Source organism: Rhynchophorus ferrugineus, unplaced genomic scaffold (assembly GCF_030347505.1).
Source record: "Rhynchophorus ferrugineus isolate W39M unplaced genomic scaffold, kcgeb_rfMv2 rfM9, whole genome shotgun sequence".
NCBI lineage: Eukaryota > Metazoa > Arthropoda > Insecta > Coleoptera > Curculionidae > Rhynchophorus > Rhynchophorus ferrugineus.
In genome coordinates this window covers 28,974,224-29,000,340 of record NW_027472588.1, presented here as the reverse complement: position 1 = coordinate 29,000,340, position 26,117 = coordinate 28,974,224, and the positions used below count along the sequence as shown (strand labels likewise).

Here is a 26,117-nt window from a genome sequence, read left to right as displayed (position 1 = left end):
ATTTACTTTATAGACCTAACTTTTAAGAAGTCAATAATTCTAATCTAGTTCTAATTGTATTCGTTATAGTTTTAATTAATATATAAATATGCATTACTACATTTAATATTCCATGTTTATATTTATAGCATAAAAGTTTAAAAAATCATATATACTTATTATTTGATGTGCTGAAGTTGCTACAGTTCTAAAAATAATTTTACTCTTGATACTTTTGATTGATTGGTAACCTATAAGGTCAATCTTAAATTAATTTGGACCTATGGAGTGTAAATATGAGATTGCACTAAAGCATCAAACCAACTAGTCCAACCAACGCTGCCAAAACAAAGTTCTACGATTAATTACCAATGCTTATCACTTCGTAATTAACGAAGAGCTGCATGATGACCTCGAAGACAGAAATTTACGAAATAAACCAAGATTTTGTCTTAAAATATGAAATAAGATTGTTAAATCTCAGCACAATGAAAGCAGTCTGAAAGATTGAAGCGGACCAAACCACACAACTTGTATAGTGTATAAGTGTTATTCTTAAATTTAGATTAAGTAGTTCGCTTTGTTTTTGTATTAATTCAAGTACAATAGAACAATAGTAATAAATTAATTTGTAAACTAAGATGGTACTCAATATATCTAATATAAGATATAATTATAGAAATGTATAGAAAATATATGTATAGAAAAACTGATGCTAGAGGAATTCTATAATAATGTGGCGTATATTGGCCAATGGACGTCAATATAAATGAAAATATATGTATTTTGTAACAAACAGGTAGAACATCACTTAAAACTTTCTTGCATCTCTAATGCGAATTTATGAGAGAAAATGGCAGATAGAAGGAAAGTTATATCGAATGGCAATTTTAAATAATTATTATTACTGTATCACTTTAATTACTTTTAAAACTATGGTTCATTAATTATTAGCTATTCGTAAAACATACTGTATTTTTATTAAACAAACTACCACTATATTTTATTGATTATATTAAACATATAATATCATATCTTATTTGCTCTTTAATATAAATTTAAAGAGTTTTAACAAGATAAATAACATGCATTTATTTGAAATGATGAAAACTATTCCACTCAGTAAACGGTGAAATCTGTTATAAAATGTTCTAATTGTAATTACTCCTTGTTATTATGTACTTCCTTATTTGAAACTTACATTGTTCCGGTATACTTCGTGATATGATTTCTCGACATTGTGTTTCACCACTATTTTTGTTCTTCGAACCAAACATGATTGCTACTGCAAAATCCGAATGTTTCCTGGCAAAACGTTGGAAAACGATGACTTTTAAATTCGAAAACTGTACGATATTGTATGTAAAACGCGTCGTCAGTTGTGCCACCAACAATGACACGAACACCATTCGTTAGAGCTTTTATGTCGGTTTCGGTAATATCACACGAATTATTAATCATTAGATTAACATTTACGCTCTTTTCATTTTACATTAACTCTAATTAATAGTTTACGATGGACATGTTATTGACAAATATCGCGGTTATTTCAAATTACTCTTATTTGAATATGAAGAAAAAAATATGTATCTAATCCTATTGTCTACTGGGCTTCGAACACTTAAAGTAATTTGAATAAATTAACAACCTGATCTTAACTTAACTTAACTTCTTATCTTAATACTGATGAATTGACTTAAAAAAGATGACGTACATTGATGTTTCCTATCGACGATCATATTTTTTAACGTTAAAAAACAATAGTTGTTCTAGTATTAAATTTGCGACTTTCTCTATTATTAAATTCCTGTGATGAGGTTATTCTGTTTAAGCAAATGTGTCTCATGGCTGAGCTGGGCCAATAAGGACCCTGTTAAAAACCGGAAGGATGAAATGCAGTTAGGCAACTGTTACAAAAAATATATTTTGTACAAAAGAAACGAAAATATATGTACCAAATTTCCAGTATAATACGGTTATTACCATATAAAGTTACGTCTTGTTTTTTCTACACTTTCTTATGTAGTGAAGAAATAATTGAAATCATAATATGCTAATATTGAACCTTCGGATAGTGTACTAGCCGGGTTTCAAATCGAAATAGGAATGTTGAATGTGTTTCCGTACCGAGAAAGCATGTAGCGAACTAGGAATTTATTCTACCCCTTAAAGCATTACGCACGCACCAGGAATCAAAGGGAGGGGCATTACAAATTAAATATGATTACGACATCTAATCAGCACTCTAGATTCAGGAATTCCATTTGGGTACAGTTTCACAAATATGCTCAATATAAGATCGTCTACATAATACATAATACAGACATTGTCTACTAGTTCATTCTAACAATACTATTTTCCAGTATAATACGGTTATTACCATATAAAGTTACGTCTTGTTTTTTCTACACTTTCTTATGTAGTGAAGAAATAATTGAAATCATAATATATTAATATTGAACCTTCGGATAGTGTACTAGCCGAGTTTCACATCGAAATAAGAATGTTGAATGTGTTTCCGTACTTAGAAATCATGTAGGGAACTAGGAATTTATCCTACCTCTTAAAGCACTTCGCACGCACCAGGAATCAAGGGGAGGGGCACTACAAATTAAAAATGATTTCAACATCTAATCAGCACTCTAGATTCAGGAATTCCATTTGTGAACAGTTTCACAAATATGCTCAATATAGGATCGTCTCCTATCGATTGCAAGACGTCACCTACTTTTAATAAATATCTCCAGATCCAGAAACCAATAATACAGACATTGTCTACTAGTTCATTCAAACAATACTATTTCCATCACTAAATAAGTATCCAGGATAACTAAAATACTGGTATAAAATTATAAGAACACTAATTTGTCACATCTCTAACATACATTTAGGTAATTAGTTCCGTTTAGCAACTTAACAGTTTTTCGAAGCTACTTTGTGAACTTTCTCTGGAACAATTGGCCATTTTTTATGACCAAAGCATCATCGGTGTTTATTTGGTGACATTTAAAGCCAGCATACCAATCAATGTTACATTATTTGCTTAGTGCAGAATCTACAACACTATTTTTCTCTTCAAAAAACAACGTCAAATTAATTCACGAAGTTCTTCTTGAAATCTTTAATTTTTTTAACCGATTGTTCCACTAAAACCAAACGCAAAATTCACAGTTTTTTATGTACTAAAATGAATATATTCCCTGGAACTTTAATATGTTTGAATAATATCTTATTGCAAAATAACTCATTTCACTATTTTCTTTAATTTATTTAAGAATTTGAATTTGAGTGCCAACAATTTTTAAGTAAAGAGGTAAAGGTGATAGGTGACCTCAAAAGAACACTATATATAATAGGTCTATTAAAAAAAAGTAATTCTTTGATAAAATAATGGTTATTCAATATTAGATTTAGTACGAAATATTTAATAATAATATCATCCTAATGAAAGTTTTATCCTCCAAAAAGCAACAACCGATAAGTTCTCGTGCTAATCTTCATACGTTTGCTTTAGGAAAACTCAATAGCTCCTGTACTGACTTATATGTCCATTAAGTTGAACTTTATTCAAGAACAAGATGTTTATAAGTGTTAAAAAACTCTCAAATATCTAATTGACAAAGTCATACCTCTAACTGGAATAATGTGGCACTTTAATTCTCGCACAAGCTAAACTTTAGCTGGGTACAACTTTGTGCCACAACAAAAATGTGGTGTAATGATAATATAGACACATTTAATTATATTTTAACTGAATATAGACACTGACTAAGCGATCTATCGCTTTTGATAACCTTAATTTCTGAATTATGTTTTTAGTATTATACTGATTTCTTCAAATTTAACCATTTTGGTATAAGAAAATACTTGAAGTCTTCTAAGTGTCGAAAACTATGAATTACTGTTTCTGTTTCGCTCATAATAATGCGCGATTCTCTCTCCATAACCACTGAATTCACAAGAACCAGGTTTCATTCCGGTATTTCAAATTAACTAATCTGGATAAATGAATGAGTTTTTAACCAATTTCGAAAAAGGAGGAGGTTCTATGATCGATTTTAATGTATTTTCGCCGATTTCGCCATCAATTGTGGACCGATTTTCAAAATTCTTTTTTTATTCGAAAGAGTGCACTTCCTGTTGGATCCAAGTCGCGATCTGATGGGGCGGGGGGTATCGAGGGAAACGCTCAAATTTCAAAGGCACGTACAATGTTTTCACGTATCTTTTGTCTAAAATAAGATATTTGTGTATAAAGTTATTGCTGAGCTGATGTGACGGAAAATCGGAAGTTATTCAGTATAAAATCGATTTAGTTTGCTTTTTAAGCACTAACTATAACACATAAGACCTCGTAGAATTATTGTAGACAACGGCTTCTATGGTGTAGTGGTTAAAGCGTTCAGCTTCCAAATGGGGGTCGCGGGGTCGATTCCAGGAGCAGACAATAATTTTTTGTTGCTCTAGTTTAGTTGGAACATTTGTCAAATGATCTACGTTAGGTAGCGACCTAAAGCGCCCCTTATTTTCAATCATTGTTTCATTATCCCTAATTTTGCTCATACGTGCTGCACCTTTACTTGACCTACCAGTTGTAATATTAAATAAAATAACTGCGTAATCTATTGAGCCAATATATAACACTAAAAAGAGAAAAACGAAATATTTTTAAGAAGACAAAAACCTTATTTAACCTATCTACTACACGTATTTTATATTCTGCTATATACAGACACTTTAGCTTAATGCCTACCTAAACCTATTTATCTATTTACAATATTATTTTAACTACTACCAACGGCAGTGGGTGCCGAACCCCAAAAATACAAAAATTTTTTGACATATACAAAAAATGAAATTACCAACAAGAAATCTAAGTTAAAATAACTGTAAGGGTTAAATAAGGTTTTTGTTTATTTTTGTTTGGTTATTACAATGATTATTATGTACGTATTTTATTTTAAAATGTTTTTTTTATGTTAAAAATCTAAGTTTAATAATTTTTTTAATTTTCAGTGTGTTCCTTAATTTTTTTTGAAGTCTGTTCAATGTTCTTGTTAAAAATATTTTATTAAATGTTTTAATTATAATGCAATTCGAGCCGTAGTGAATTCATGTACTAGTTACGTTTATCAGTTTCCAATTTTCAAGCCTATTTGAGCTATTCATATGTCGTACTAAAATAATTGATTTTAAAATGTCCCAAGTAATACGGTCTGTACGGCCATATATTTTCATACATCTACATTCTAGATCATCTACAGAAAAAGCGACTACCTTCATCTAAATGGCACATGCCTTCAATAAAATAAGAAAACAATAATGTCATTATAACGCTAAGCTTTTAAGTAAAAGCTTCTCAAAGCACTGAATTGCAGCCATTTTTTCATAATATTTAAATTTGGTATCAATCAGCTAAATTATTGCTTCTTATAACAAGTAATATTCTGCCATGGAAATCAATATGCCCTTGATGAGAACAAGTGATAGTCGAATATAGTAAAATGTCAAGAAATTGGATGGAGTGTAACTTCCTACTTAACAGTTTAATGTTTTGGTCGGTTTTGAAAGGTATGAATCAGCATTGTCGTGCTAGGTGAATTTGTTACATGATGCTCATTAATACTTCACTGCTTCTGACGGGAGAACCCGTCAACAGGGGCATTAGTAAATATTGGAATTTACTACTTAAACAAAAAACAGTAACTTAGTAACAGCTATTTTGCAAGGAATAGCGTTTTACATGTCATCTTTTATAACACACTACCAACTTACACACCTAATTAGTTTTACAAATTAAGTATCCGAGTTTAAGCTTTTCTCAAAAATATTAAATACGCATTTTCTTTTTTAACTTTTCAAACAACATAAAGTATATCTGATTTGTTAATATCGTAACAAATAGTTGAACAAGATTTCCACATTTCAAGTCAACTAGATTATCCTATTAAAAACCATACCAATCAAGCAAAGCAGGCTGACTTGTGAAATCCGTTCGGCAATTCGGTAATGAAGCATAGACTAATAGAAAAACGAATTCCATTTATCTCTTTGCTATATTTGGAGAGAAACAACATTTATGGTACAGAAGAAATAGAAATATATGTGCAAATTAACACATAGAATTTCTAATTTAAATATTAGGTTTAGTAGGCTTAATATCTGCAAATATTTTCACCGAGCTCAAATTTGTATTAAAAAAAATGTTTACAGTATCTTTAATATACATTTGCTTCCTTTGTCAGCCGCATCATGCTTATGATTTCTCTCTATAGCTTAATCGTTGCAGATTTTTTCTCCGAGCTTACATTAATATTTTAAAGCATACTTTTGAACAACGAGGGTTTCTCTGGACTGAACCTAACGTCAGCTCCGAACCACGGTCCTCGGAATTTAGCCTACCGACGGACCAATGACCAACTGAGATCATCCGAGAAGGTCATCAGGTCTTATCCAGCCTGGTTACTGACGTGACTGGGATGGTTATTCCTTATCGGATTTTCTGCTGTTGCCTATAAAGACATTTACAATTACAATCAACAGTACGAGGACCGTCCTGTCGCCTTGGCCACTATGCCAAATTTATATTTAGAATAGAAATATATTCAAACTTTAAATACGATTACATTATTTTGATTTTAACATAATCAAGCGCAAGGTTATTCTTATCAACGGTTATCTATGGAAGCTATTTATTATCTGAAAATAGTATGGTAACTGACAAGCAATATATTCGGAACATCTTATGATTTTCAACAATCAAAAAGTTCTACTAAGGGACGAAAATCGGTTTGTAGTACTTTTGGTGTCCATTTTTTTTGTTATTAAACATTGCAGAAGTAGTATCTAGAGCTTAGCGACAAACCGTATCTTGAATGATCTTTAAACTTCGATAATGCAGAATTATAAGGTCTCCAGGATGAAGATGAGAGTATGCAAGTTATCTGGGAGAACTCAAATGACTATTTCCAGATTTTTTTCACTGAAAGTGACTAATTCATACACTTGGAGTATGGGTCCCACATGTAACCCACTTTAGACAAATTATTTCATGTTTACATTTGACCTAATTACCCGGCCACAAAAATTTTTTGTTTACAAATATTGTTTTCTCACTTTGCTTTCATATGTTTTGATCACCGATATCTATCGGTAAAGAGAATCAAGGTAAATAAAATAATAGTTTTTCATTTACAATTATTACGCAAAATTTCCACATTCAATACTTTTATTTGATTTTAAAGAATCTGTTCTCCATAAAAAACTTTTACAATAAAAAAATCGTGATTTCGATCATTTGAAATTTTAACGTCATTTGAACAAACTGAACAACTTATTGCTGAAAAAAGGCCAGAAATTGGAAGAATTTTGTAAGAGAAAATGAATCGGTAATTGGATCACTCAAACCAGCATAATTTTTTCCATACAGTACATCGACATGTTGTCAGATAGATATAAAAACTGTAGAAAATCATTGAAAATATCTTGATTAATATATATTGTACCAATTTTTCTCAATGAATGTATTTTTAAAGTCAGGAAATGATCAGAATACATACAATCCTCTAATAGATTCCTTTGGATACAACACAAGCCATACATAGCATTGGCACCAACGCGGACCATCCAGTTAAATAAATCTCTGTTGTATATCTGATAGGGCATGAACCGAAAATACCGGAAAAGTAACCTATATTGTTGGCATAATACATTAGTGGGTACAGAGTTCAAAATGCTGTTTAATAAAAAGTGCGAAAATTCAGCCATGGTATGCGTAGACAATATTTCAATGATACAGTTTTTACAAATTCTGCAAAACTTAAATAATTCATCTAGCATTTACAGCACGATACCCTTTCATCACCTAATTCCATCTAACATAATTGAAAAAAAACTTTGGTAACAGTGTCAAAAACCATTAATAACAAAACAGAGGGAATGAATTCGTTTCAATCACGACCCCTTCTCAGTACACTTATGCTTGGTAACTTGAAATCATGAGGTTCTATTTTAATAAGAGGATATATCGAAATATGGAATATGATTAATTTACCAGATTTCGATACACTTTGTTTCAATTACTTAACGTTAATTTGTTTCATGATATATGAAATATCTAGATAATTAAAAATATTTTATTTACATACATACATTTATTTGGGGGCCAAAAAAAAGTTTGTCGATTAATTATCAGTGCTCATCGTTACGGAAACAATGAAGAACCGCATGGTAACCTCGAAATGAAATATATCTATGAATATATCTAAGATTGCGCCTTAAAACATGAAATAAGGTTACTAAAACAACGGAATGTTGAAGCAGTACAGTTAACAATTAGCAAACACAGAAAATCGGAGGTTTGATGAGAAACAAACCACATAAACTCACACTTCTACCACTTAACTTTGGCTTAAGGACTGTGATTCAATTTTAATTTAGGATATATATGCCGACCTATTTATCCCGCAATAGTTTTGGTAGTGAATTAATGCCAGTACAACTGAACAGTAGAAATAAATTTATAAAATGAGATTGACTAACCGCATCTAACATAGAATGTAATAAAAAAAACATATATTCATTTAAGAATAGAATATATAAAATAATATAAATAAAATAATGGAAAAAATAATCGAAGGAATCGATAATACTTAAGATATGTAATATGTATATGTATCCAATTAACCCACTGAAAATATTTCTCTGTGTATTTCTTACATACAAAATATTATTTCAAACAAAATCAATTGTTAAAAGTCATTTCTCATTCAACCTAAATTGTCGATAAATTAAATAAATAAAAACAATATCAAACATGATCTACCGTTCTTACCTTCCTCGGGCAGAACAACATTTACGATCTGCACTTCCACAGCGACCATTATGTCGAAACTTTCACCAATGCACTAAACCAAGACGCAAATTTTACTTTTAATATCTAGCGGACTGAACGTTCCAATTTTCTTCTTCTGCCGTTCGACGTTGGTCAACACTTTCGTTTTTTTTCGGCGTTTTGAAAATCCACCAATTACGTAATTAATTTACGAATCCAGTTAACCGATTGATTTCGGTATGTTTGTTGATACACGTCATGATTTGACGAAATAGACTAATACAAAACTAGTATATTTAATACTAGCACTAAAATTATATATTCCTCTAATTATGAGAGTAAGATTGTTGTTGACATTGCATAATTTTCTTTATATATAACGTAATTTGAATTAATTAACTTAGATTAAAATTCAAATATTATCTTGACAGAATGGTGGTATTAAATTTTTGGTTTTCTATTTTAACTACGCTTTTATCCATAGAATAATAGAGAGTAAAATTATTAGGGATATTTAGCGAATAGTTTTGCTTTACCCGACATCCAGATGGGGTTATATTGGCTGTTCAAGTAATTTGATTGGTCAAATCAAATCTATATTATAGGCACTTGTAAAAAACATTTCTCTCTAAAGACATTTCATTGGTTCTTTAATAAAGTTTGCGACGCTGGTGCGGCCCGTGACAGCCCTGACGTCACTTTTAATTAACCAATATTATGTAAATAGAAATCAATATAATTTCTGAAATAAATGTATTAATTCAACGAATGAAATAAATATAATCAGTAAAAATAAATATATCTATAAAATATAAATATTATATATATAAAATCATAAACAAAGACCTATGGAAGAAATTCAAACTCATTATGTAGTGCACAATTAAAAAGTTTTAAATTTACATGTTTTAAAGATATTTGACAAAAATATGTTATATTGTGGACGTGGCAATATCGCCGGATAAAATAAAGAGACCTAAGGACAGTATAATAAAACAATTTTCTGGGGCGTAAAGATATTGTCTTGACTCATTTATTCATTTAGGAACATCTGGAATTGAAGTTATAGAGTCATCCCCCATTAGTATAAAATATAAATTATTTAAAGAGGCCTTATGTTCATCTTCTTTACAATTTCCTAAAGGCCAATGAGATGAAAAAAATTAACTTATGTTGAGCGCTTCGAATGATTTCTAAAACATACTAGCCGAGGATGTATATTTCTGAATCCATGAGCCAATATATTTATTTGGGTAATACACATTTTTCTTTAATGAAATGAACCCCTCAAGGTAGTTATTAAATTGATGACACTTTAACAAATTTGTTCTTACTTGGGCAATAAATTTTACACCAAAATTCCTCGTGTATTGAATATCGGTTAATTATCTCCTAATGAGCTGCAACTATTCATCCAAGAAGAAAAGTATATAGCTGTTTGCGTAGTTTCTTTCAGAAGTGGATGAATTTCTAAAATTAAAAAAAAATAAAAATTTTATATTTATATATGTATGAATAAACTTACCCCAATTTACAACAACAAAACATGCTGTAACGATCATAAATTTCTTTGATACTGAATCCAATCGGTTTCGGATTTTTAACATTATCAACCATTTGTTAATGATAGCCAAATACTTCTTCGAATGAAAACGATTCTGCATTTCTTTACTATCGGTGCATCCAGTTACACAACTCTTTCTAGATCGATAATTCACTTTACTTTTTGTACTACCGACTTATATATACTAATGAACTAATAACTTAATCTTTAAACGCACCTATTCCTTATGTCAGCCATATTGAAAATGGCGCTCATAGAGTATATACAAAGGTTTTACTTATTTAAGTAAAACGCAAGGCGAAATTGAGGAAATGATCTGCGTGGTCCATTTAATTCTAGCTAAGACCATTTTTTTGATTGGTTCATATAAATAGGCCCATTCAAATGACTGGCTCATTTATATAATGTCATTGTTCATTGTCATTGTCTTAAATATAATCACTATTATTTGACTAAAATGTATCTTCATCCTCAACAGTGTTGTGTATCCAGTGTGTGTGCGGAAATAAAAAACCAGATGTAGTTTTCCTTGGAATAAACAATCCAAGTTAGCTAGACTAAAGATGTGTGACTTAACATAACATTGCTTTTACCTGATACGTATACAATTATTTATTAAAGCATTTGTGTTCATATATATCATTATTTACAGGAATACAACAGAAGAAATCATGAAAATATCACACACAGTTTAAACACAAAATGTGTCCAAATGGGGTGATGACAAAATGACATTGAATGTAAATGTGATTACACTATATGAAAATATTTTGTTACCCTTTAAAAGATGTTTGCAAAGTGTCACTAATTAAAAACCTCGTTATTTTGAATGGTTTAATTTGCTTGACACACGTGTATATTGGTCAAAATACTTATAATTAATATTTTGGTTTAAGGCTTCCTAACCGAGATAAAATTTTCAACAAGGATATTATTAAAATACATTAATACAAAATAATATAATAAAATTTATAGACCAACAAGATGAGCTTGATTTTATAGACAAGAGGTTGTCGTGCCTGTTTTATTATATTGTTAATAATAGATGGTTAAACTGTCTTTTTAACTCCTCTATTTTACCATAATAAGAGCACAGTAATAATTTCAATATATATCATACATTTTAATTTTTGTGGCTAAGTATTGCTTTTTGGTATGTTCTCTGCATTCTGGCGTATATTGATTGAATTATTTTAATTATCCGTTCCATAATTTTCACAATAACATTGTAGTAATAATTATATCTTATCTCAATATATTTTTATGTTGAACAAGTAAGTAAAATATTAACAGACACAGGCTTTCAGCTGTGCTGCTCTGCCTTCAGTATGAGGGAAAAAAAATGATTTTAATATATCTTATTTGTAATGATAGTACCAAAGAGTTATGATATAGGGAAAAAGAGCTATAGACAATTTTGACACATTCCACATTTAATTATACATATATATATATATATATATATATATATATATATATATATATATATATATATATATATATATATATCATTATTTTTTATTTATATACATAATATATATTCATTACATATTTTAGCTTCTTTTTGATATTGACATGGAATTTTATATTAATAAATGGTTTAAAAAAATTACCTTTTGGTTTTATTTGAAATTTAATCAGTCAGTTAATTAAAAGTAACGACATCTAGATGTGGGACGTCGCGAAACATCTCTATTTCTCTATGGCATTATATTTTATAGTTTAAAACAGATAATGGTGGATTTTCTATTACTTCTTTTTTCAAGTTTTTTTAAATGCTAGACGATAAGAAGATCAAATTTACGTATTTGACTTGATATAATATTATTCTACGTAAATTACATGATTTAAAACATAAACTAGACGTAGTTTAAAAATTATTTAGTTTAAAAATTTAAAAATTATTATCAAAACTAAAAATAACCGATAATAAATAAGTCCGAAAATTTTTTAGATATTTATATTTATAGAATATTTAGATTTCTCAAGTTTGGTGAATTCGGATGTGCTTCACCATTATACCCGTATTATATGCCATAAATAGGAACTCAGATTCTTCCTCACCAAGGAATATGTTATTGATGGCATAAAATATGTTTTGGATGTGGGGTTTCAGTCTGATTTTCTCAATAACGAAGGCGGTTAAAAAGTATAATCTATCAAAGATAGCGAGGACGAAGATTTATTTGGTGAGTACCTACTTGCAAATACTTTATATGCTGACGGATTTAATACTTTATCTAATCCAAATAGAACCAAATAAATGGAAAAGATATTGTCAGGGGAATTCATAAAAATGTTAATATCTAAAAGTCTCCACGGTATGATCTAACAAGCGGCCAAGTACTTAAACAATAGGTAAGAAAAGGCATAATAAAAATAGCAGAACGGATATTGTTATAATCTCTAAACCAGGTAATTCGCCCAGTGATAAAACATCACATCGACAAATATCTCTATTACCCATCATAAGTAAATTACTGGAGAAGTTGTCTCTAAAACGCCTCAAAGAAGTTATTGATGAAAAGCAACTTAGTCTGGCTCACCAATTTGGATTTGTATTATGGATATAATTTAAAAAAAAGGAAATTTATTTTGCCCAAGTGTCTTTTGTCTTTGATATAGTATGGCATGTGGGCCTCGAATGTAAATTGGCAAACAAATTACCTATTCAAATGAGCCAGATTTTGAAATTCTACTTTTCTTATCGTCATTTCAGAACAAGACGAATGTTCAGATTCGAAACCCATCTATGCGGGTATACAATAAGGTACTGCCCTTGGACCAATATTGTATACCAGCGACGTTCCTAAATATGAAGGAGTAACAATAGCCACATTTGCTGATAATAATATTACAATGTGGACAAAGAAATGTGAAGTTTACACATGCGGATTTGACATACAAAAGAGATTACTAAATTTTGAAGCCAGTGTAGACTTACGGTGTTCTATACAGAGAAATCCAATATCAAGATGATCCAAATGTATCAAAACATTAACCGATAATAATACATAACCTCATACTATATTAGAGATGAGGACTACAAAGATCTAAGAATACCAAAAAAATTAAAAGATTTGCGAAAAACACCAAGAGAGATTGCGTGAACATAAATACGTCGAAGTACTACAACTGCTCGACAATACTGGACTTACCCGGTAGAAATTCAGGAAGCAAAGTGATCCAAAACCAGAAGTTGTCGATAAAGTCTGAATTGACATCTATGATATATATACGCACCCAAAAAGGATTTACGCTTAGTGTTAAACGCGCAAAGAGCCAAATATTTTTTTGTTTTTCCTAAAAAATATATTTTTTATATTCGTATGATTTGTTCATATTCATTGTATAGTTGTTTGACGAGTTTATTTTTTTCTAAAATGATACTATTCATATCGTGTATAAAAGGTGTAATATATATTTTGTCATATAAACACAAACATTTTACTTAGGAATATAAAATAATTACGAATATTGTTATTCCTTAATAAAATTAGAATTATTTATCACATGAGATTCAACAGTTAAGACACAATGATAAATTAACATAAAAAATAATTCACCATTTTGTCATATTCATGATGCAGTTAAAACTGAATATCATTCTTATATATTTAAGCTTTACTATTTATATATTCAAATTATTACAAAAGACTATCTAGAAAGATGCATCTTCCAATGCAGTTCAACCCCATTACCGGACAATCTTTTTCAAGTGTTAGATGCTACAGTGATTTTTGCTTGATTATTGTCGTTGATGTAACTCATATTTATTATTAATATCTGGTGCTTTTAGGATTTGATTACATATACATTACATTAAAATGTTTAAACATTATAGTATAGTATACTTAAACATCATAAACCAAGTGATTGAATCCATCTACTAAAATACAAGATAAAGATACAGATGTAGTTAGTATTTCAAATTCCTTTTCTTCTACAAATATATTCTGTTTCAAAATGCATTTACACATAAATACATCAATCAATAGATAAATGGGACATCATTTAGCGCAAATATTAATATAATGTTTACGTATATGTCCCACACAAAATGGAACCCTCGTTACGATTCTATACTACAGCTTCTGATGAGTAAAAACAAATTAAATGACTTATTTGATAAATTGGGTAAGACCGACACTTTCTCAGTTATAGAACCAAAATACTTGGAGGACTACACCTTGTTGGGTATTCCTTTTAATGATTATTTTGCTTACTAAGCCTTTTTTGTGTGTATGGTATGGGCATCAGCTAGAGTTCGAATTTATCAAACGCTATTATGTTCGCCGACAGACTGGAGATTACAAGGTAATCTGCCTGTTTGGGAATAAAGTCCCAGGTTTTTCAAGCCTGCTTGTACTGTACTTGCATTGTAAGGGTCGGGATCCAGAAGAGCATGTAAAATAATTTTAAATTTCACTAGTTTGATCTAAATAAAATAAGAATTAAAGTGTAATTTAGTAAATCGTGAATTGGATATTCCAGAGATAATATTATATTATTAAAGTAAGTACTTCATTTACTCATATGATGAATTACAGCACCGATGTAATATAATATATAGAAATATCAAAGGGTTATACTTTAGTTACATAGTATTAACAATATCCAACTACCCTACAATAAAAAAATGGTATCGCCTTGATTCCAGCGTAGGTTAGTCTGGCCTAAACTTAAAATGGCTGCTTAAATTTTAAACCACAGGAACCTTTCCAGAAGACATTCGGTCTTACCTAGCCTGATTAATGTAATTGAGACAGTTTTTCCTTATAGGATTTTAAATTCTAACTTATAACTAGGAACAATCATAAACATACATTTACATCCCGTCTTTTTTTTTGTTCTGGCCTAAAATCAGGAGGTGGAATGCGTGACGCATACCCGGTCATGAAGATTCGCCCTGGAGTGACAAGTTGGACAGGGTTATGTGGAACTGCTTCTGGGCTTACCAATACACTAAACCGAAGCCGCCTCACAGCTGATCACTGCAGATCACTACTGTTGCTTCATTACATTTGGGGATATGGCACCCGTCAACCGGGTAGTCGTTATTGGGCACGATGGCAAAGAACAGTTAGTAGAACTGGGAATCGCGAACTTTAACACATTACTGGGTACTGTCGTGAGGGGGAAAAATTAAGACTGATGCGACGGTTAAGCTCGATACTGCCTTGGAAAGGAGGATATTAGGGTGACGCTGTACTAAACTCCTAGCATGTGGACCAGCTTGCGAAGAAACGCGTTTTCAGATGTATTTAGGCTGAGTTGATGTTTATGAAAAGCTTATGACGTCAAATGTTTGACTTTTAGTGTGTCAGTTTCTCTGTGAATTTGATTATTTCTGACAAACAATGGAACATTAATAATTCTCCTGACAAGCTTACTTTTCGAAACATGAAGAGGTTCCACTTAGTTGGGTGTCGCAAACTTGAAATAGACAGTAGATCCGTAGAGAAGAACGAACCGAATTAACATCTATATCATACTTCATCATCATCTATAGTTGTATACACATTTGATGGAGATGGGGAATCTGCTAGAACCGCAGATCAAAGAAGATAGCAGGTTTGCTATCCCCGAAACTTTCTCGATTTGGGAATGCCAATAAATCATGGTGTTTTGATCAATTTTGCGGCGGCTTAACAGCCGGCATTTGAGCGAAACCAAAATAATAAAATACCTTCGCCATTTCATCATGCCACGCTAATACACATTATTAAGTACTATGGACTAAATTATATTGACTTAAAGTAGTATTAGACAGGAAAAGCATTGATATTACAAGGCAGCAAGACCATTCCAGAATCATCTCTTTGGCTTCTGAAAGCTATTCAGACTTTAATGGAAACGACTATCGGAATAAATAAAACCACCATTCAGAACTATTAATGCGTGGTAAGACACATTTAATCTTCTATACCATCAAGTTTACTTATATCTAATGACATGTTTTTGAATTATCTATTGTATTACATTTCCAGAATAGCCATCTTCGCTTCTGTTTTAAGCTCAAAACTATTTATTGGGAACGATTGTCAAGTTTAATGAATTGCCAGAAGACCGAGGGAGCTAAATCGTTTGTGTAATGGTTTTATTAATGTTTTATTTTTCAATAAGTTAACAAAATTAATATAATATAAATCACAATCCGGGGTTGATTAACGTGAGGAACAGTTTTAGGTATGTTATAAACGATTAACTCCTCCTTCAATTTCTGTTCATGAAAAAAATTCGTTCGAACGCTATGTATAAAAAGGATTAGATCTCTTACCGTGACTCTGAATCAAGTCTAAAGAGTGAAACTGCGATTTGAGAGGACACGAAAGGAATTTTATGAATACGTTAACTCCGATGGATGAGATGATAAACTGAGATTATTATTGTAACCTTTGGACCAACTGCATGTATAATTTCACGAGAACAGACTTGTTTTAGTGAAGAAAAATAAAAGTTGATGATGAACCAAAATAAAGTGAGGTAATTCCAAAGGCTATTAAGATTTTTCTGTAAATTTTAGTAGTGTTATCCTCTAATTCATTTCAGGTTTTATTAGTAAACACATTTCCTAACAAAAAAAGCACTAACCAAATATTACAGTTAATAAATATGTTATTTTCTTTAAGGTAAATAAAAGTAAATAAATAAGATATAGTATAAAGCAACAGATTAATGAAGCCACAGAAGGCAAATTAAAAATGAACTATGTGCAAAGATGAGATTTCAGATGAAAAAATTACAAAGGTCAAAGAGTGGAATAAGTAAGCAAAGAGCGGTACAATTTTTTTAAAACTTAGGTTATTAAGACATTATTCTTTTAATCAGCCTGTAGTATTTGTAGGTTTTCAATATATATTTTTGATAAGAAATATGGAAAAGAGATTATAAAAAGTTTATGAAAGTAAGTAATTAAAATATGCAGCTGTAAAAATGAAACTAGCTACATAATTTACATAGATAGAACACATAGGGATAATAAATGGAATTTTGAATTATTAACAGTCATTTTCTAAACATTTTAAGGCATTGCTAAACATTAACATGATTAAGAATTAATGCAATAACAAATGTAATTATATGACTTTTATTCTTTGAACCTTGTATCAATTAATTTAAATATTTACTTTATAGACCTAAAGTTTTGAAAAGTCAATAGTTTATTTAATGATTTTTGTAAATGCATTGCTTTCATATACAAAAAATAAAGTGCCTAATTGTATTCGATATTCTTTTGATATGCATGCTAAAGTCAAGCTATTCTATTATTATATATATAATATATATTATTATAATATATATATTATAAATATATTATATATATATATATATATATATATATATATATATATATATATATATATATATATATATATATATATATATATATATATATATATTATATGGAACTATTATTCCATATTTATGTGTATAACATAAAAGTAAGTAATCATATATACTTATATTCGATTTCCTCAAGTTGGTACAGTTCTGAAAATAATATTACTTAGGATACTTTTGTTTCAATATTTAGTGGTTTAGTCATTTAAACTTTAAGTCATGTAACTGTACATAATAAATAAGTAAAAAAATAATAAATAATTTATTTAATTCTAATTGGAGGTCATGAAGACACTCCGTACTACTTCCTTATTACCTTATTTAGTTAATATCAAATAATAAAATGCATTAACAATATTAATTAAAAAAGTGGTATTTTTCTTATAAAACAACGAAACTCATTGGAGAAATCCACCAACATCCTAACATACAGTTTAAGAATATGCTACATAAGTGAATAAATTTGAAAAAAAATGCATCTAAACCTAAAGTACCGGGTACTACCGGTTCTGCGATTTTCCGCCGGTACCAGGCTATTTCAGTAGTTCTCTGTGTAAATTGAAACCATTATCCGATTCAGAGTTGTAGTCGTCGATGGTCTTCAACGAATAAAGTGCGCCAGGCTACTCTCCATTTGGTTGTGCATTATCTGTTGCGATACATTTAGAAAGTAAGTAATTTTGCAATGTTGATATTATAATGCATTTTGTACCATATTTAAAAGAATCAACCACAAAAATTTATTAATAATTTTAATAATTGATTTAATAATTTAATTAATAATTGAAAAATGTTTAGCTTTGTTTATTAAGAATTTTTGATATCATAATGTAATATTAACTCTTTTTTCTTAATAATTTTATTTATTAGTACAAATATTCAAGTATATTCTTTTTTTATTAATAGACTATTAATTATTAATTATTTATTATTATTATTAGTATATCAATATATAATATTAATTAATATGATAAAATAATTTAATATTAAAGGAAATATATAAATAAATTAATTAGAGTTAATTTATTAGTGTTAAATTACATTTTTAAATATATATATTTAACTGTTATATATTATTACAACTTAAATTTCGACATTTAGACTTATTACACATTTCCTCATCATTATTATACCAAACGGTTTGTCCATATTGTCAGTTACACTAATTATATTTGTTTATTATTTATTTAGAGAATTATTTAGCTTTCTTTATTAACGATTTCTTATATCATCGTGTAATATAAACCCTTTTTCCTATATTGTATTTGATAATTTTATTTATTAGTACCAATATTCAAGCATGTTATTTATTTATTATATAGTATATCAATAAATCATATTAATTAATATGAAAAAATAATTTAATATTAAAAGAAATATATAAATAACTTAATTAGAGTTAATTTATTAGTGTTAAAATATTTTTTTTTAAATATATTCAATTGTTTTAAATTTCGACTTTTAGTCTTAATACACATTTCTTCTTCATTATTATACCAAACAATTTGTCCGTATTGCCACTAGCACTAATTATATTTGTTTATTATTTTTTTTAGAGAATTCTTTAGCTTTGTTTATTAACGATTTCTTATATCATAATGTAATATAAACTCTTCTTCCAATATTTTACTTTGATAATTTTATTTATTAGTACCAATATTCAAGCATGTTATTTATTTATTATATAGTATATCAATAAATCATATTAATTAATATGAAAAAATAATTTAATATTAAAAGAAATATATAAATAACTTAATTAGAGTTAATTTATTAGTGTTAAAATATTTTTTTTAAATATATTCAATTGTTTTAAATTTCGACTTTTAGTCTTAATACACATTTCTTCTTCATTATTATACCAAACGATTTGTCCGTATTGCCACTAGCACTAATTATATTTGTTTATTATTTTTTTAGAGAATTCTTTAGCTTTGTTTATTAACGATTTCTTATATCATAATGTAATATAAACTCTTTTTCCAATATTTTACTTGATAATTTTATTTATCAGTACCAATATTCAAGCATGTTATTTAATTATTATATAGTATATGAATAAATAATATTAATAAATTACAATGAACATCTTGCACCTTGAACTGTGATATATGTGGCGGGAATCTACGGACTATGAGTCTTTTTCGCAGTACTTGAAATAGTTTGCGGCTAGGGATCGTTGAGCACCTTCAATCCACCTTTTGTGACCTTACAGCTTCAGCTGCGATACTTTTACCCAAACTCCACTTAGTTACTACTAACTACACCAAAAAAACGCTTCAAATAACTGCGATACGATTGTCAATCCAACGTCAACCTGCCTTCTTTTATTGATAATTAAATTGATTTCGGTTAATTGAATTAATTTTAAAAAGGACAACCTTATTATCTCCCCGGAAACCTACCGAGTGCGCCAGATATATTATATGAAAGGGTTTTAAATAAAAAAAAACTATTAGTTTACTTAAAAACTGATTTATTCAATAAAACAAGAGGCGACTAGTTGAACAGCGAAAAAAATCGACATTGAGGGTAAAAACAGACCAACCCGTCTCACTGGTTCGTCTCACTGAAATGGTTAGAAAAACATTTGTTTTCCATCTGGCCGGATGGTCTGATTTATATTACATAATATATGTGTGTATTTGTGTGGGTTTTTATTAGCATTTAATTGCTAGATACGGCCCTGTATAACAACCAAATACTATAAGTATTAGATTCCAGATGTTGTAATAACTTTTGGTCTTAACATGAGAGAGAGTATTTTAAAAATATGTATAGGTAGCACTTACAGTTTATCGTTCAAAAACCTATTTTCCTTCTATACTTATTAATAATGAAATTGAATAATTGTTGGTGTTGCTTCATTCATCAATTATCGAATTATGTGCTGGAAAACGGACCCCAATTTTATGAAATTAGTACGTCTTGATTTGATATATGAATCGAGATTCAGCAGGTCGTTTAAGTTAAAATGTGTGAAAGGGTATGTAAACAAAAAAGAACTATTAATTTACTTGCAGATATTAAATTTAACGGTAAGAAGAGACGACTTGTTGAACGGCGATATAAAGCTACACTGTGGATTCTTATCTATTAGAAAACAGACCACCCCATCTCACTTGTTCGCAATTAGTTTTTACACAGGTGGCCGCATAGCCGCATCTGTGTTATATAACACTTCCCTCCTAAAAGAACGCCTACAAAAATGTATCAGGTGGTTATTACGCCTGGACAGCTTATAGTTATTGTAAAATTAGGTTTGAGTATCAGCTATAGCTTTGATCGCCTGTTTGACTTTTAAGATCTTCAAAATGGCACCATTTTTACCAAAATTTCCATTATGGTATAGTTTCCCTATTGATTCCCTATGGAAGTATTGGTGACTCCAAATTGCAATAGTCTACAGATAAGAAACAGAGCAACTGCAATCCGCATTTGGTGACCGTTCACCCTTAACTGCAAGCTTCACATTCATATATATCGTATATCAGACGAATCAGTAATTCCTTTCCCATTTCCTCGCTAAAGAAAACACGTTATTTACAATCGATAGTTAAAATGTATTTATTCATAGTATGGGCCATTTCATTCTATACATTTTGTCAATCTCTCATTCACAATTTATGAATGCAATTCCAAAATAACAGTTTTTCCTTTGGACTATACCATTCACCGACTAATTTGTAATTTGCGTAAATTAAATTCTTCGAAATCGGCGAAATTCTGCTCTGCAATCGCGTGCCCCATTGAAGCGAAATGGGGATAGTCGGATAGAGCTAGTTCTGAAGAGTCCGGTGGGTGTGCCAAAACTGATTGTCATGCCGCAAAATAACCTTATCATGTCTTTGAGCGATTTGTCTACGTTCTTTTGGATCAATGAGCAGTTAGGAATAATGATTTGTTATAGGTAACAAACAGCATTAACTAATTCTCCAGGTTCCACCAGAGAGCCTTGTTTTACCAGAAAAGCGATTTGGATTTACTGTCAATGGACCAGCCTCATCAGGTGATAATCATGACTGACACCAGTTCCCGCTTCCCATCCACTAGATTCTTTCTCATCACTGGTAACTATTCACAAATTGCGACTCGGGCTACATTCAACATTTCTGTCAATTGTTTTTGAGTGTGTATTCGGTTTTCATTTTCCAATTTTTAATTCCACATTTTCAAGCATTTTCGGCCTACCAGGACGCCTTGAACGTTGAAATCACACATCTGAACTATTGAAACCACGGTTCACATGTTCTTATAGTTGGTACATTACCGTAACTCTAGCAGGAAACGATAACTTTCAGCAGTTTTTTTATTTTCATGAAGCAAGAAAAGTAATGCGTTTCATTTTGTGGAACGTTCAGGCGCAAAACTAAACATTTTCAAAACATTATAAATCTATAACACTGTTATTCCAATAGTGCATACTTATGACTAGTGACTGAAATATGTTAGAAAAATCGGAAAATAATTACCGATACACCTATATATCACCACTAACATTAATAACATAAACATTAACATTAATATCAATAATGATTTGCAAGAGGACATGTTATTAATTTAAAATTTAATATTAATGATATATATTTTTAGGAACTTACTTTAATAGATTCTTATTAATGCAAATTGCAATTAATGCAAATAATGCAAAACAATTCAACTAAATTATATTGGAGAATTTGAAAATGTATTAAATAAATAATGTTGAAAATATAATATAATAATTTTATATCAAATATAATGATCATATTACAAGACACATTTCATTAATTATGAGATATAAATTAATTAAAGGACAGTTTACTACTGTACAGTTTTACAGAAGTATGTATTGTTTATGTCAACGATAACTATTTAATTCTTTCTTCCTAATTTCACTAACAATGAATAAAGTTTATTGCTTCTAAATAATTTAAAGTAATTAATAATTAATTTTAATAATTTAGATATGGAATTTTGAGGACCTGAAAAAACTGTCCGTTACTATTTATTGATTTCTATCATATTTCTGGCAAAAATAATTTCTGCAATTCAATATTATTTCTCCAAACCTTATGATATTTCTAGATTTTGTTGATTTTTTATTAAATTTGAGTTAAATTATCTGTCAATAATAAAATTACAAATTCCATTCCATTTGGATATTTCATCTTTCATTTGAAGTTGTGCGCCAATTTAAAATAAAAATTTTTGATCACAACAAAATGTGAGAACTGCATTTAATTGGGGCCTTTAAAAGGATTAAGGATTTAAAAACTTCTTCGTTGGCTGTAAAAATGTGTTATTAAATATCCATTTTAAAGAGAAACAATTCAATAGAATTAGGTTTCTCAACTGAGACATAAAGCTCTTAATTTTATTACGTTTTAAATTCACCAAACTAGTCTTGTGATGTTGAAATCGACAAATCATCTCTTTACTATCAATTTCAATAATCAAGCGATAACTTCTTATGGTAGTTTTTTTTATTAAGGTACAAAGGTTGCGTAAAATGCAAATATACTATATGGTTAAGCTCATAAAAAAATAATTTGTATTTACATTTGCACTATTCTCCCATTATTAAATATTTTAAATAATATTATACAAAACAATAACCTAATTTAAAATAAAATATTTTTAACAAAAAATTGAACCGACTGTGTTAAAAATCTCAGTTTAATTATTTTTTACTTATTAGTGAGTTCCTTATGTATTTATTTTTAAATCGGTTCAGTTTTTTTGTTAAAAATATCTTATTTTTCTATTTTTAGTGTTACATATTTACTCAATAAATTACGCAGTTATTATATTAAATATTACAATGGATAGTCAAGTAAATTTACAGCCTGTATGAGGAAAAATAGGAATAAAGAAACAATTATTGAAAATAAGGAATGTTTCAGGCCCTGGGTTCCCCTACCTAGACTAAATTACTTGACAAAGGTTCCCATCAAACTAGAACAAAAAAATGTCTGCCCTGTTGGGAATCGAATCCACGATCACCGCGTGTGATACATTATACCATTGAAACAGTTGTCTACATTGTTTCTATGCCGTCTCATAGGTTATGGTTACTGCTTAAAAAGTAAACTGACTTTTACACTAAAGTACTTTCAATTTTCCATCACATCAGCTCAGTATTAACATTATACTCAAATATCTGATTACTTTATATAAAAAATATTTGAAAACATTGTGCCTTTGAAATTGAGGCTTTCTCTCAATTTCCCCCCCTTCCCCACATCAAATCCTATGTAGATATATATCTAATTCAAAGAAAGAAAGAGAACATAAGAGAGATATACATATATACTTCTATACTCTCTAATAGAAATATGTCAACTTTTTGATGATACTAATTGAAACCCTAGCTAAATTATGTTTCGAATTAATTGAAATTGAAAGTATTTTTACGTATTATTTTTCTGCTTTACCCTGCCTTATTTTCTCTTCTATTGTTTTTGATTTATGCAATCAATGCTATGTAATAACATTATTTTTTATGGTAACAATACTCTTTTATAATTCACGGAATCAAAATATTATATACTCGATATATTTCGATATAATCGTGACCAGTATAGACTAAATAAGTTCCATACGTTCAACAAAAAAGCTAAAGTTAAATAAACGAAAATTGATTTAAAATATAAGCTTGGGTATAGTCTTAAATATTATCGATTTTGTATCACATTATCAGAAATATTTTCATAATTTTCTATTATAGTATCGACCTGAGTAAGCGTTACTTCCGATAATCTTTTGTTTTACTTCCTCAATTTGAATAATTATGCAGACGAGACACATAAGTTTGAGACAAGTATTCAATATAAAATATCATAATAGATTAAAAAAACGATCAAATGATTTTACACTATGGAAACAGTCGGTCAAATCTTACAAAATCCGCGGATTTTTATGAAAACTAGCTGATAACCGTCAGTTTGTAGCACAGGATGTTGCAAAAGTTGAATCTAAAATATGAACAAAATTTTTAATTTCAAAACAACAATAAAGATGCATTTAAAATTTGAATGTGTTGCATTTAATATAGCCGATTCCTGTTTACCTGGGTGTAACATAAATAAAGTATTAGTCCTAAATTCGAATCTACGAATTTAAATATTTACTTATTTTATTGCAAGTAACAAACATTCCTTGAAAACATGTATTAAATTCACGAATTGTACATCGAAAATTTTCTGAGAGCAGATGCTAATGGATAAGGAGATAGTTCAGAGGTTCAAGGAGGACCAAGACAATCACCTCAGTAATAGTCAATAATAGGAGCTGGACCTCCACTATACCACATTTTTATATGTTCGTCCTTCCATTTTAAATCACGTCACCAAATACAGTGCAAATGATTTCCTATACTTACAATTTTATCATTTGAATAGTGAATAATTTTTAATTATAAGACCCTCTATGTACTTCATAATTGTGTATATCTTCCATCAGCTTCTCCAGGTTCTTCAGTGTAACTTATTTTGAATTTATATTTTGAATTGGCATGTTTTAAGTCTTTATTCCTACCTATATTTATCAATATTTATACATGTTCGTCAATATTGTCGTTTTAACCAGTTAAAAAAAGTCAATCTGTCAACTCTCTCCTGTGTCACTCTTGATATTATAAGCTTTAAACATTAAAAAAAATTCCTCAAGCTCTTTTTATTTTGTTTTTTTTTTTGTACAAAAATAATAACCAAAAAATTATTCAATTTGGAACTGTATTTATTCGCATGCATATATTTCACCGATTGATTTATACGTATTAATTAGACATTAATTAAACATTATATTGTTTCTTACTAAAAATTGGATTGATTTTTAGACCCTATATTTAATCATCAAATAATTTCATCACCATCCGTCATACGTTGAATTGTTAGGTTTTGGTTTTCTTTAAACACATCTTACATTAGATATATTTAGCACAATATTAATTTACAAATTACATCAGTTCCTATTTCCCAAATTATATTTAAATTAAACTACTTAAACTAAAGTTAGAAGTAACACTTTTAGAAGTAAACTATTTATTTGTTTGAATCTTCTGATTTTCTGCGAGTTTCCCAGTAGCTGTATCGCTTCCACGTGCGTAAATAACCGTATTTCATATTTTAAGGTGAAATCTTGGATAACTTCGTACATACATTTGATTTCGAGGTCATCGTGGAGCTCTTCTTGATTATGTAGCGATAAGCATTGGTAATTAATAGTTGGTATTGTTTGGAAGCATTGGTTTAGTAGTCGGTTTGATATTTTAGTGCCTTTTTAGTGCACACAAGTTCACGTGGGGAGATATTAAAAAACTTTATTAGCAGATTCGGAATTGCATTAATTTAACATAAAATAAAGATAATTTAAACGTCGAAACCGTTTTTTTAGCGGATCATTTTATCTGGGCTA

At 29.3% G+C, this 26,117-nt stretch overlaps 2 protein-coding genes across 4 annotated transcripts in view; one reads left to right on the top strand and one right to left on the bottom strand.

Annotated features, from left to right (window-relative positions):
- Positions 1-8,937, bottom strand: part of LOC143202611 (alpha-tocopherol transfer protein-like) — a 58,977-nt gene extending 50,040 nt beyond the window's left edge. Inside the window, exon 1 of one of the 2 annotated variants that reach the window (XM_076414250.1) lies at positions 8,813-8,937. In XM_076414250.1, the coding sequence (XP_076270365.1) occupies positions 8,813-8,861 (49 nt within the window). In that variant the 5' untranslated portion in view covers positions 8,862-8,937. Of the gene's footprint in view, positions 1-1,180; positions 1,293-8,812 lie in introns of those variants that run through there. The other variant, XM_076414249.1, reaches the window with a different exon arrangement.
- A 9,296-nt stretch (positions 8,938-18,233) lies between these two features.
- Positions 18,234-26,117, top strand: part of LOC143202610 (alpha-tocopherol transfer protein-like) — a 36,519-nt gene continuing 28,635 nt past the window's right edge. The window contains exon 1 of one of the 2 annotated variants that reach the window (XM_076414247.1): positions 18,234-18,390. The gene's annotated coding sequence lies outside the window, so the exon portion shown is untranslated. The remainder of the gene's footprint in view (positions 18,391-26,117) is intronic. The other variant, XM_076414248.1, reaches the window with a different exon arrangement.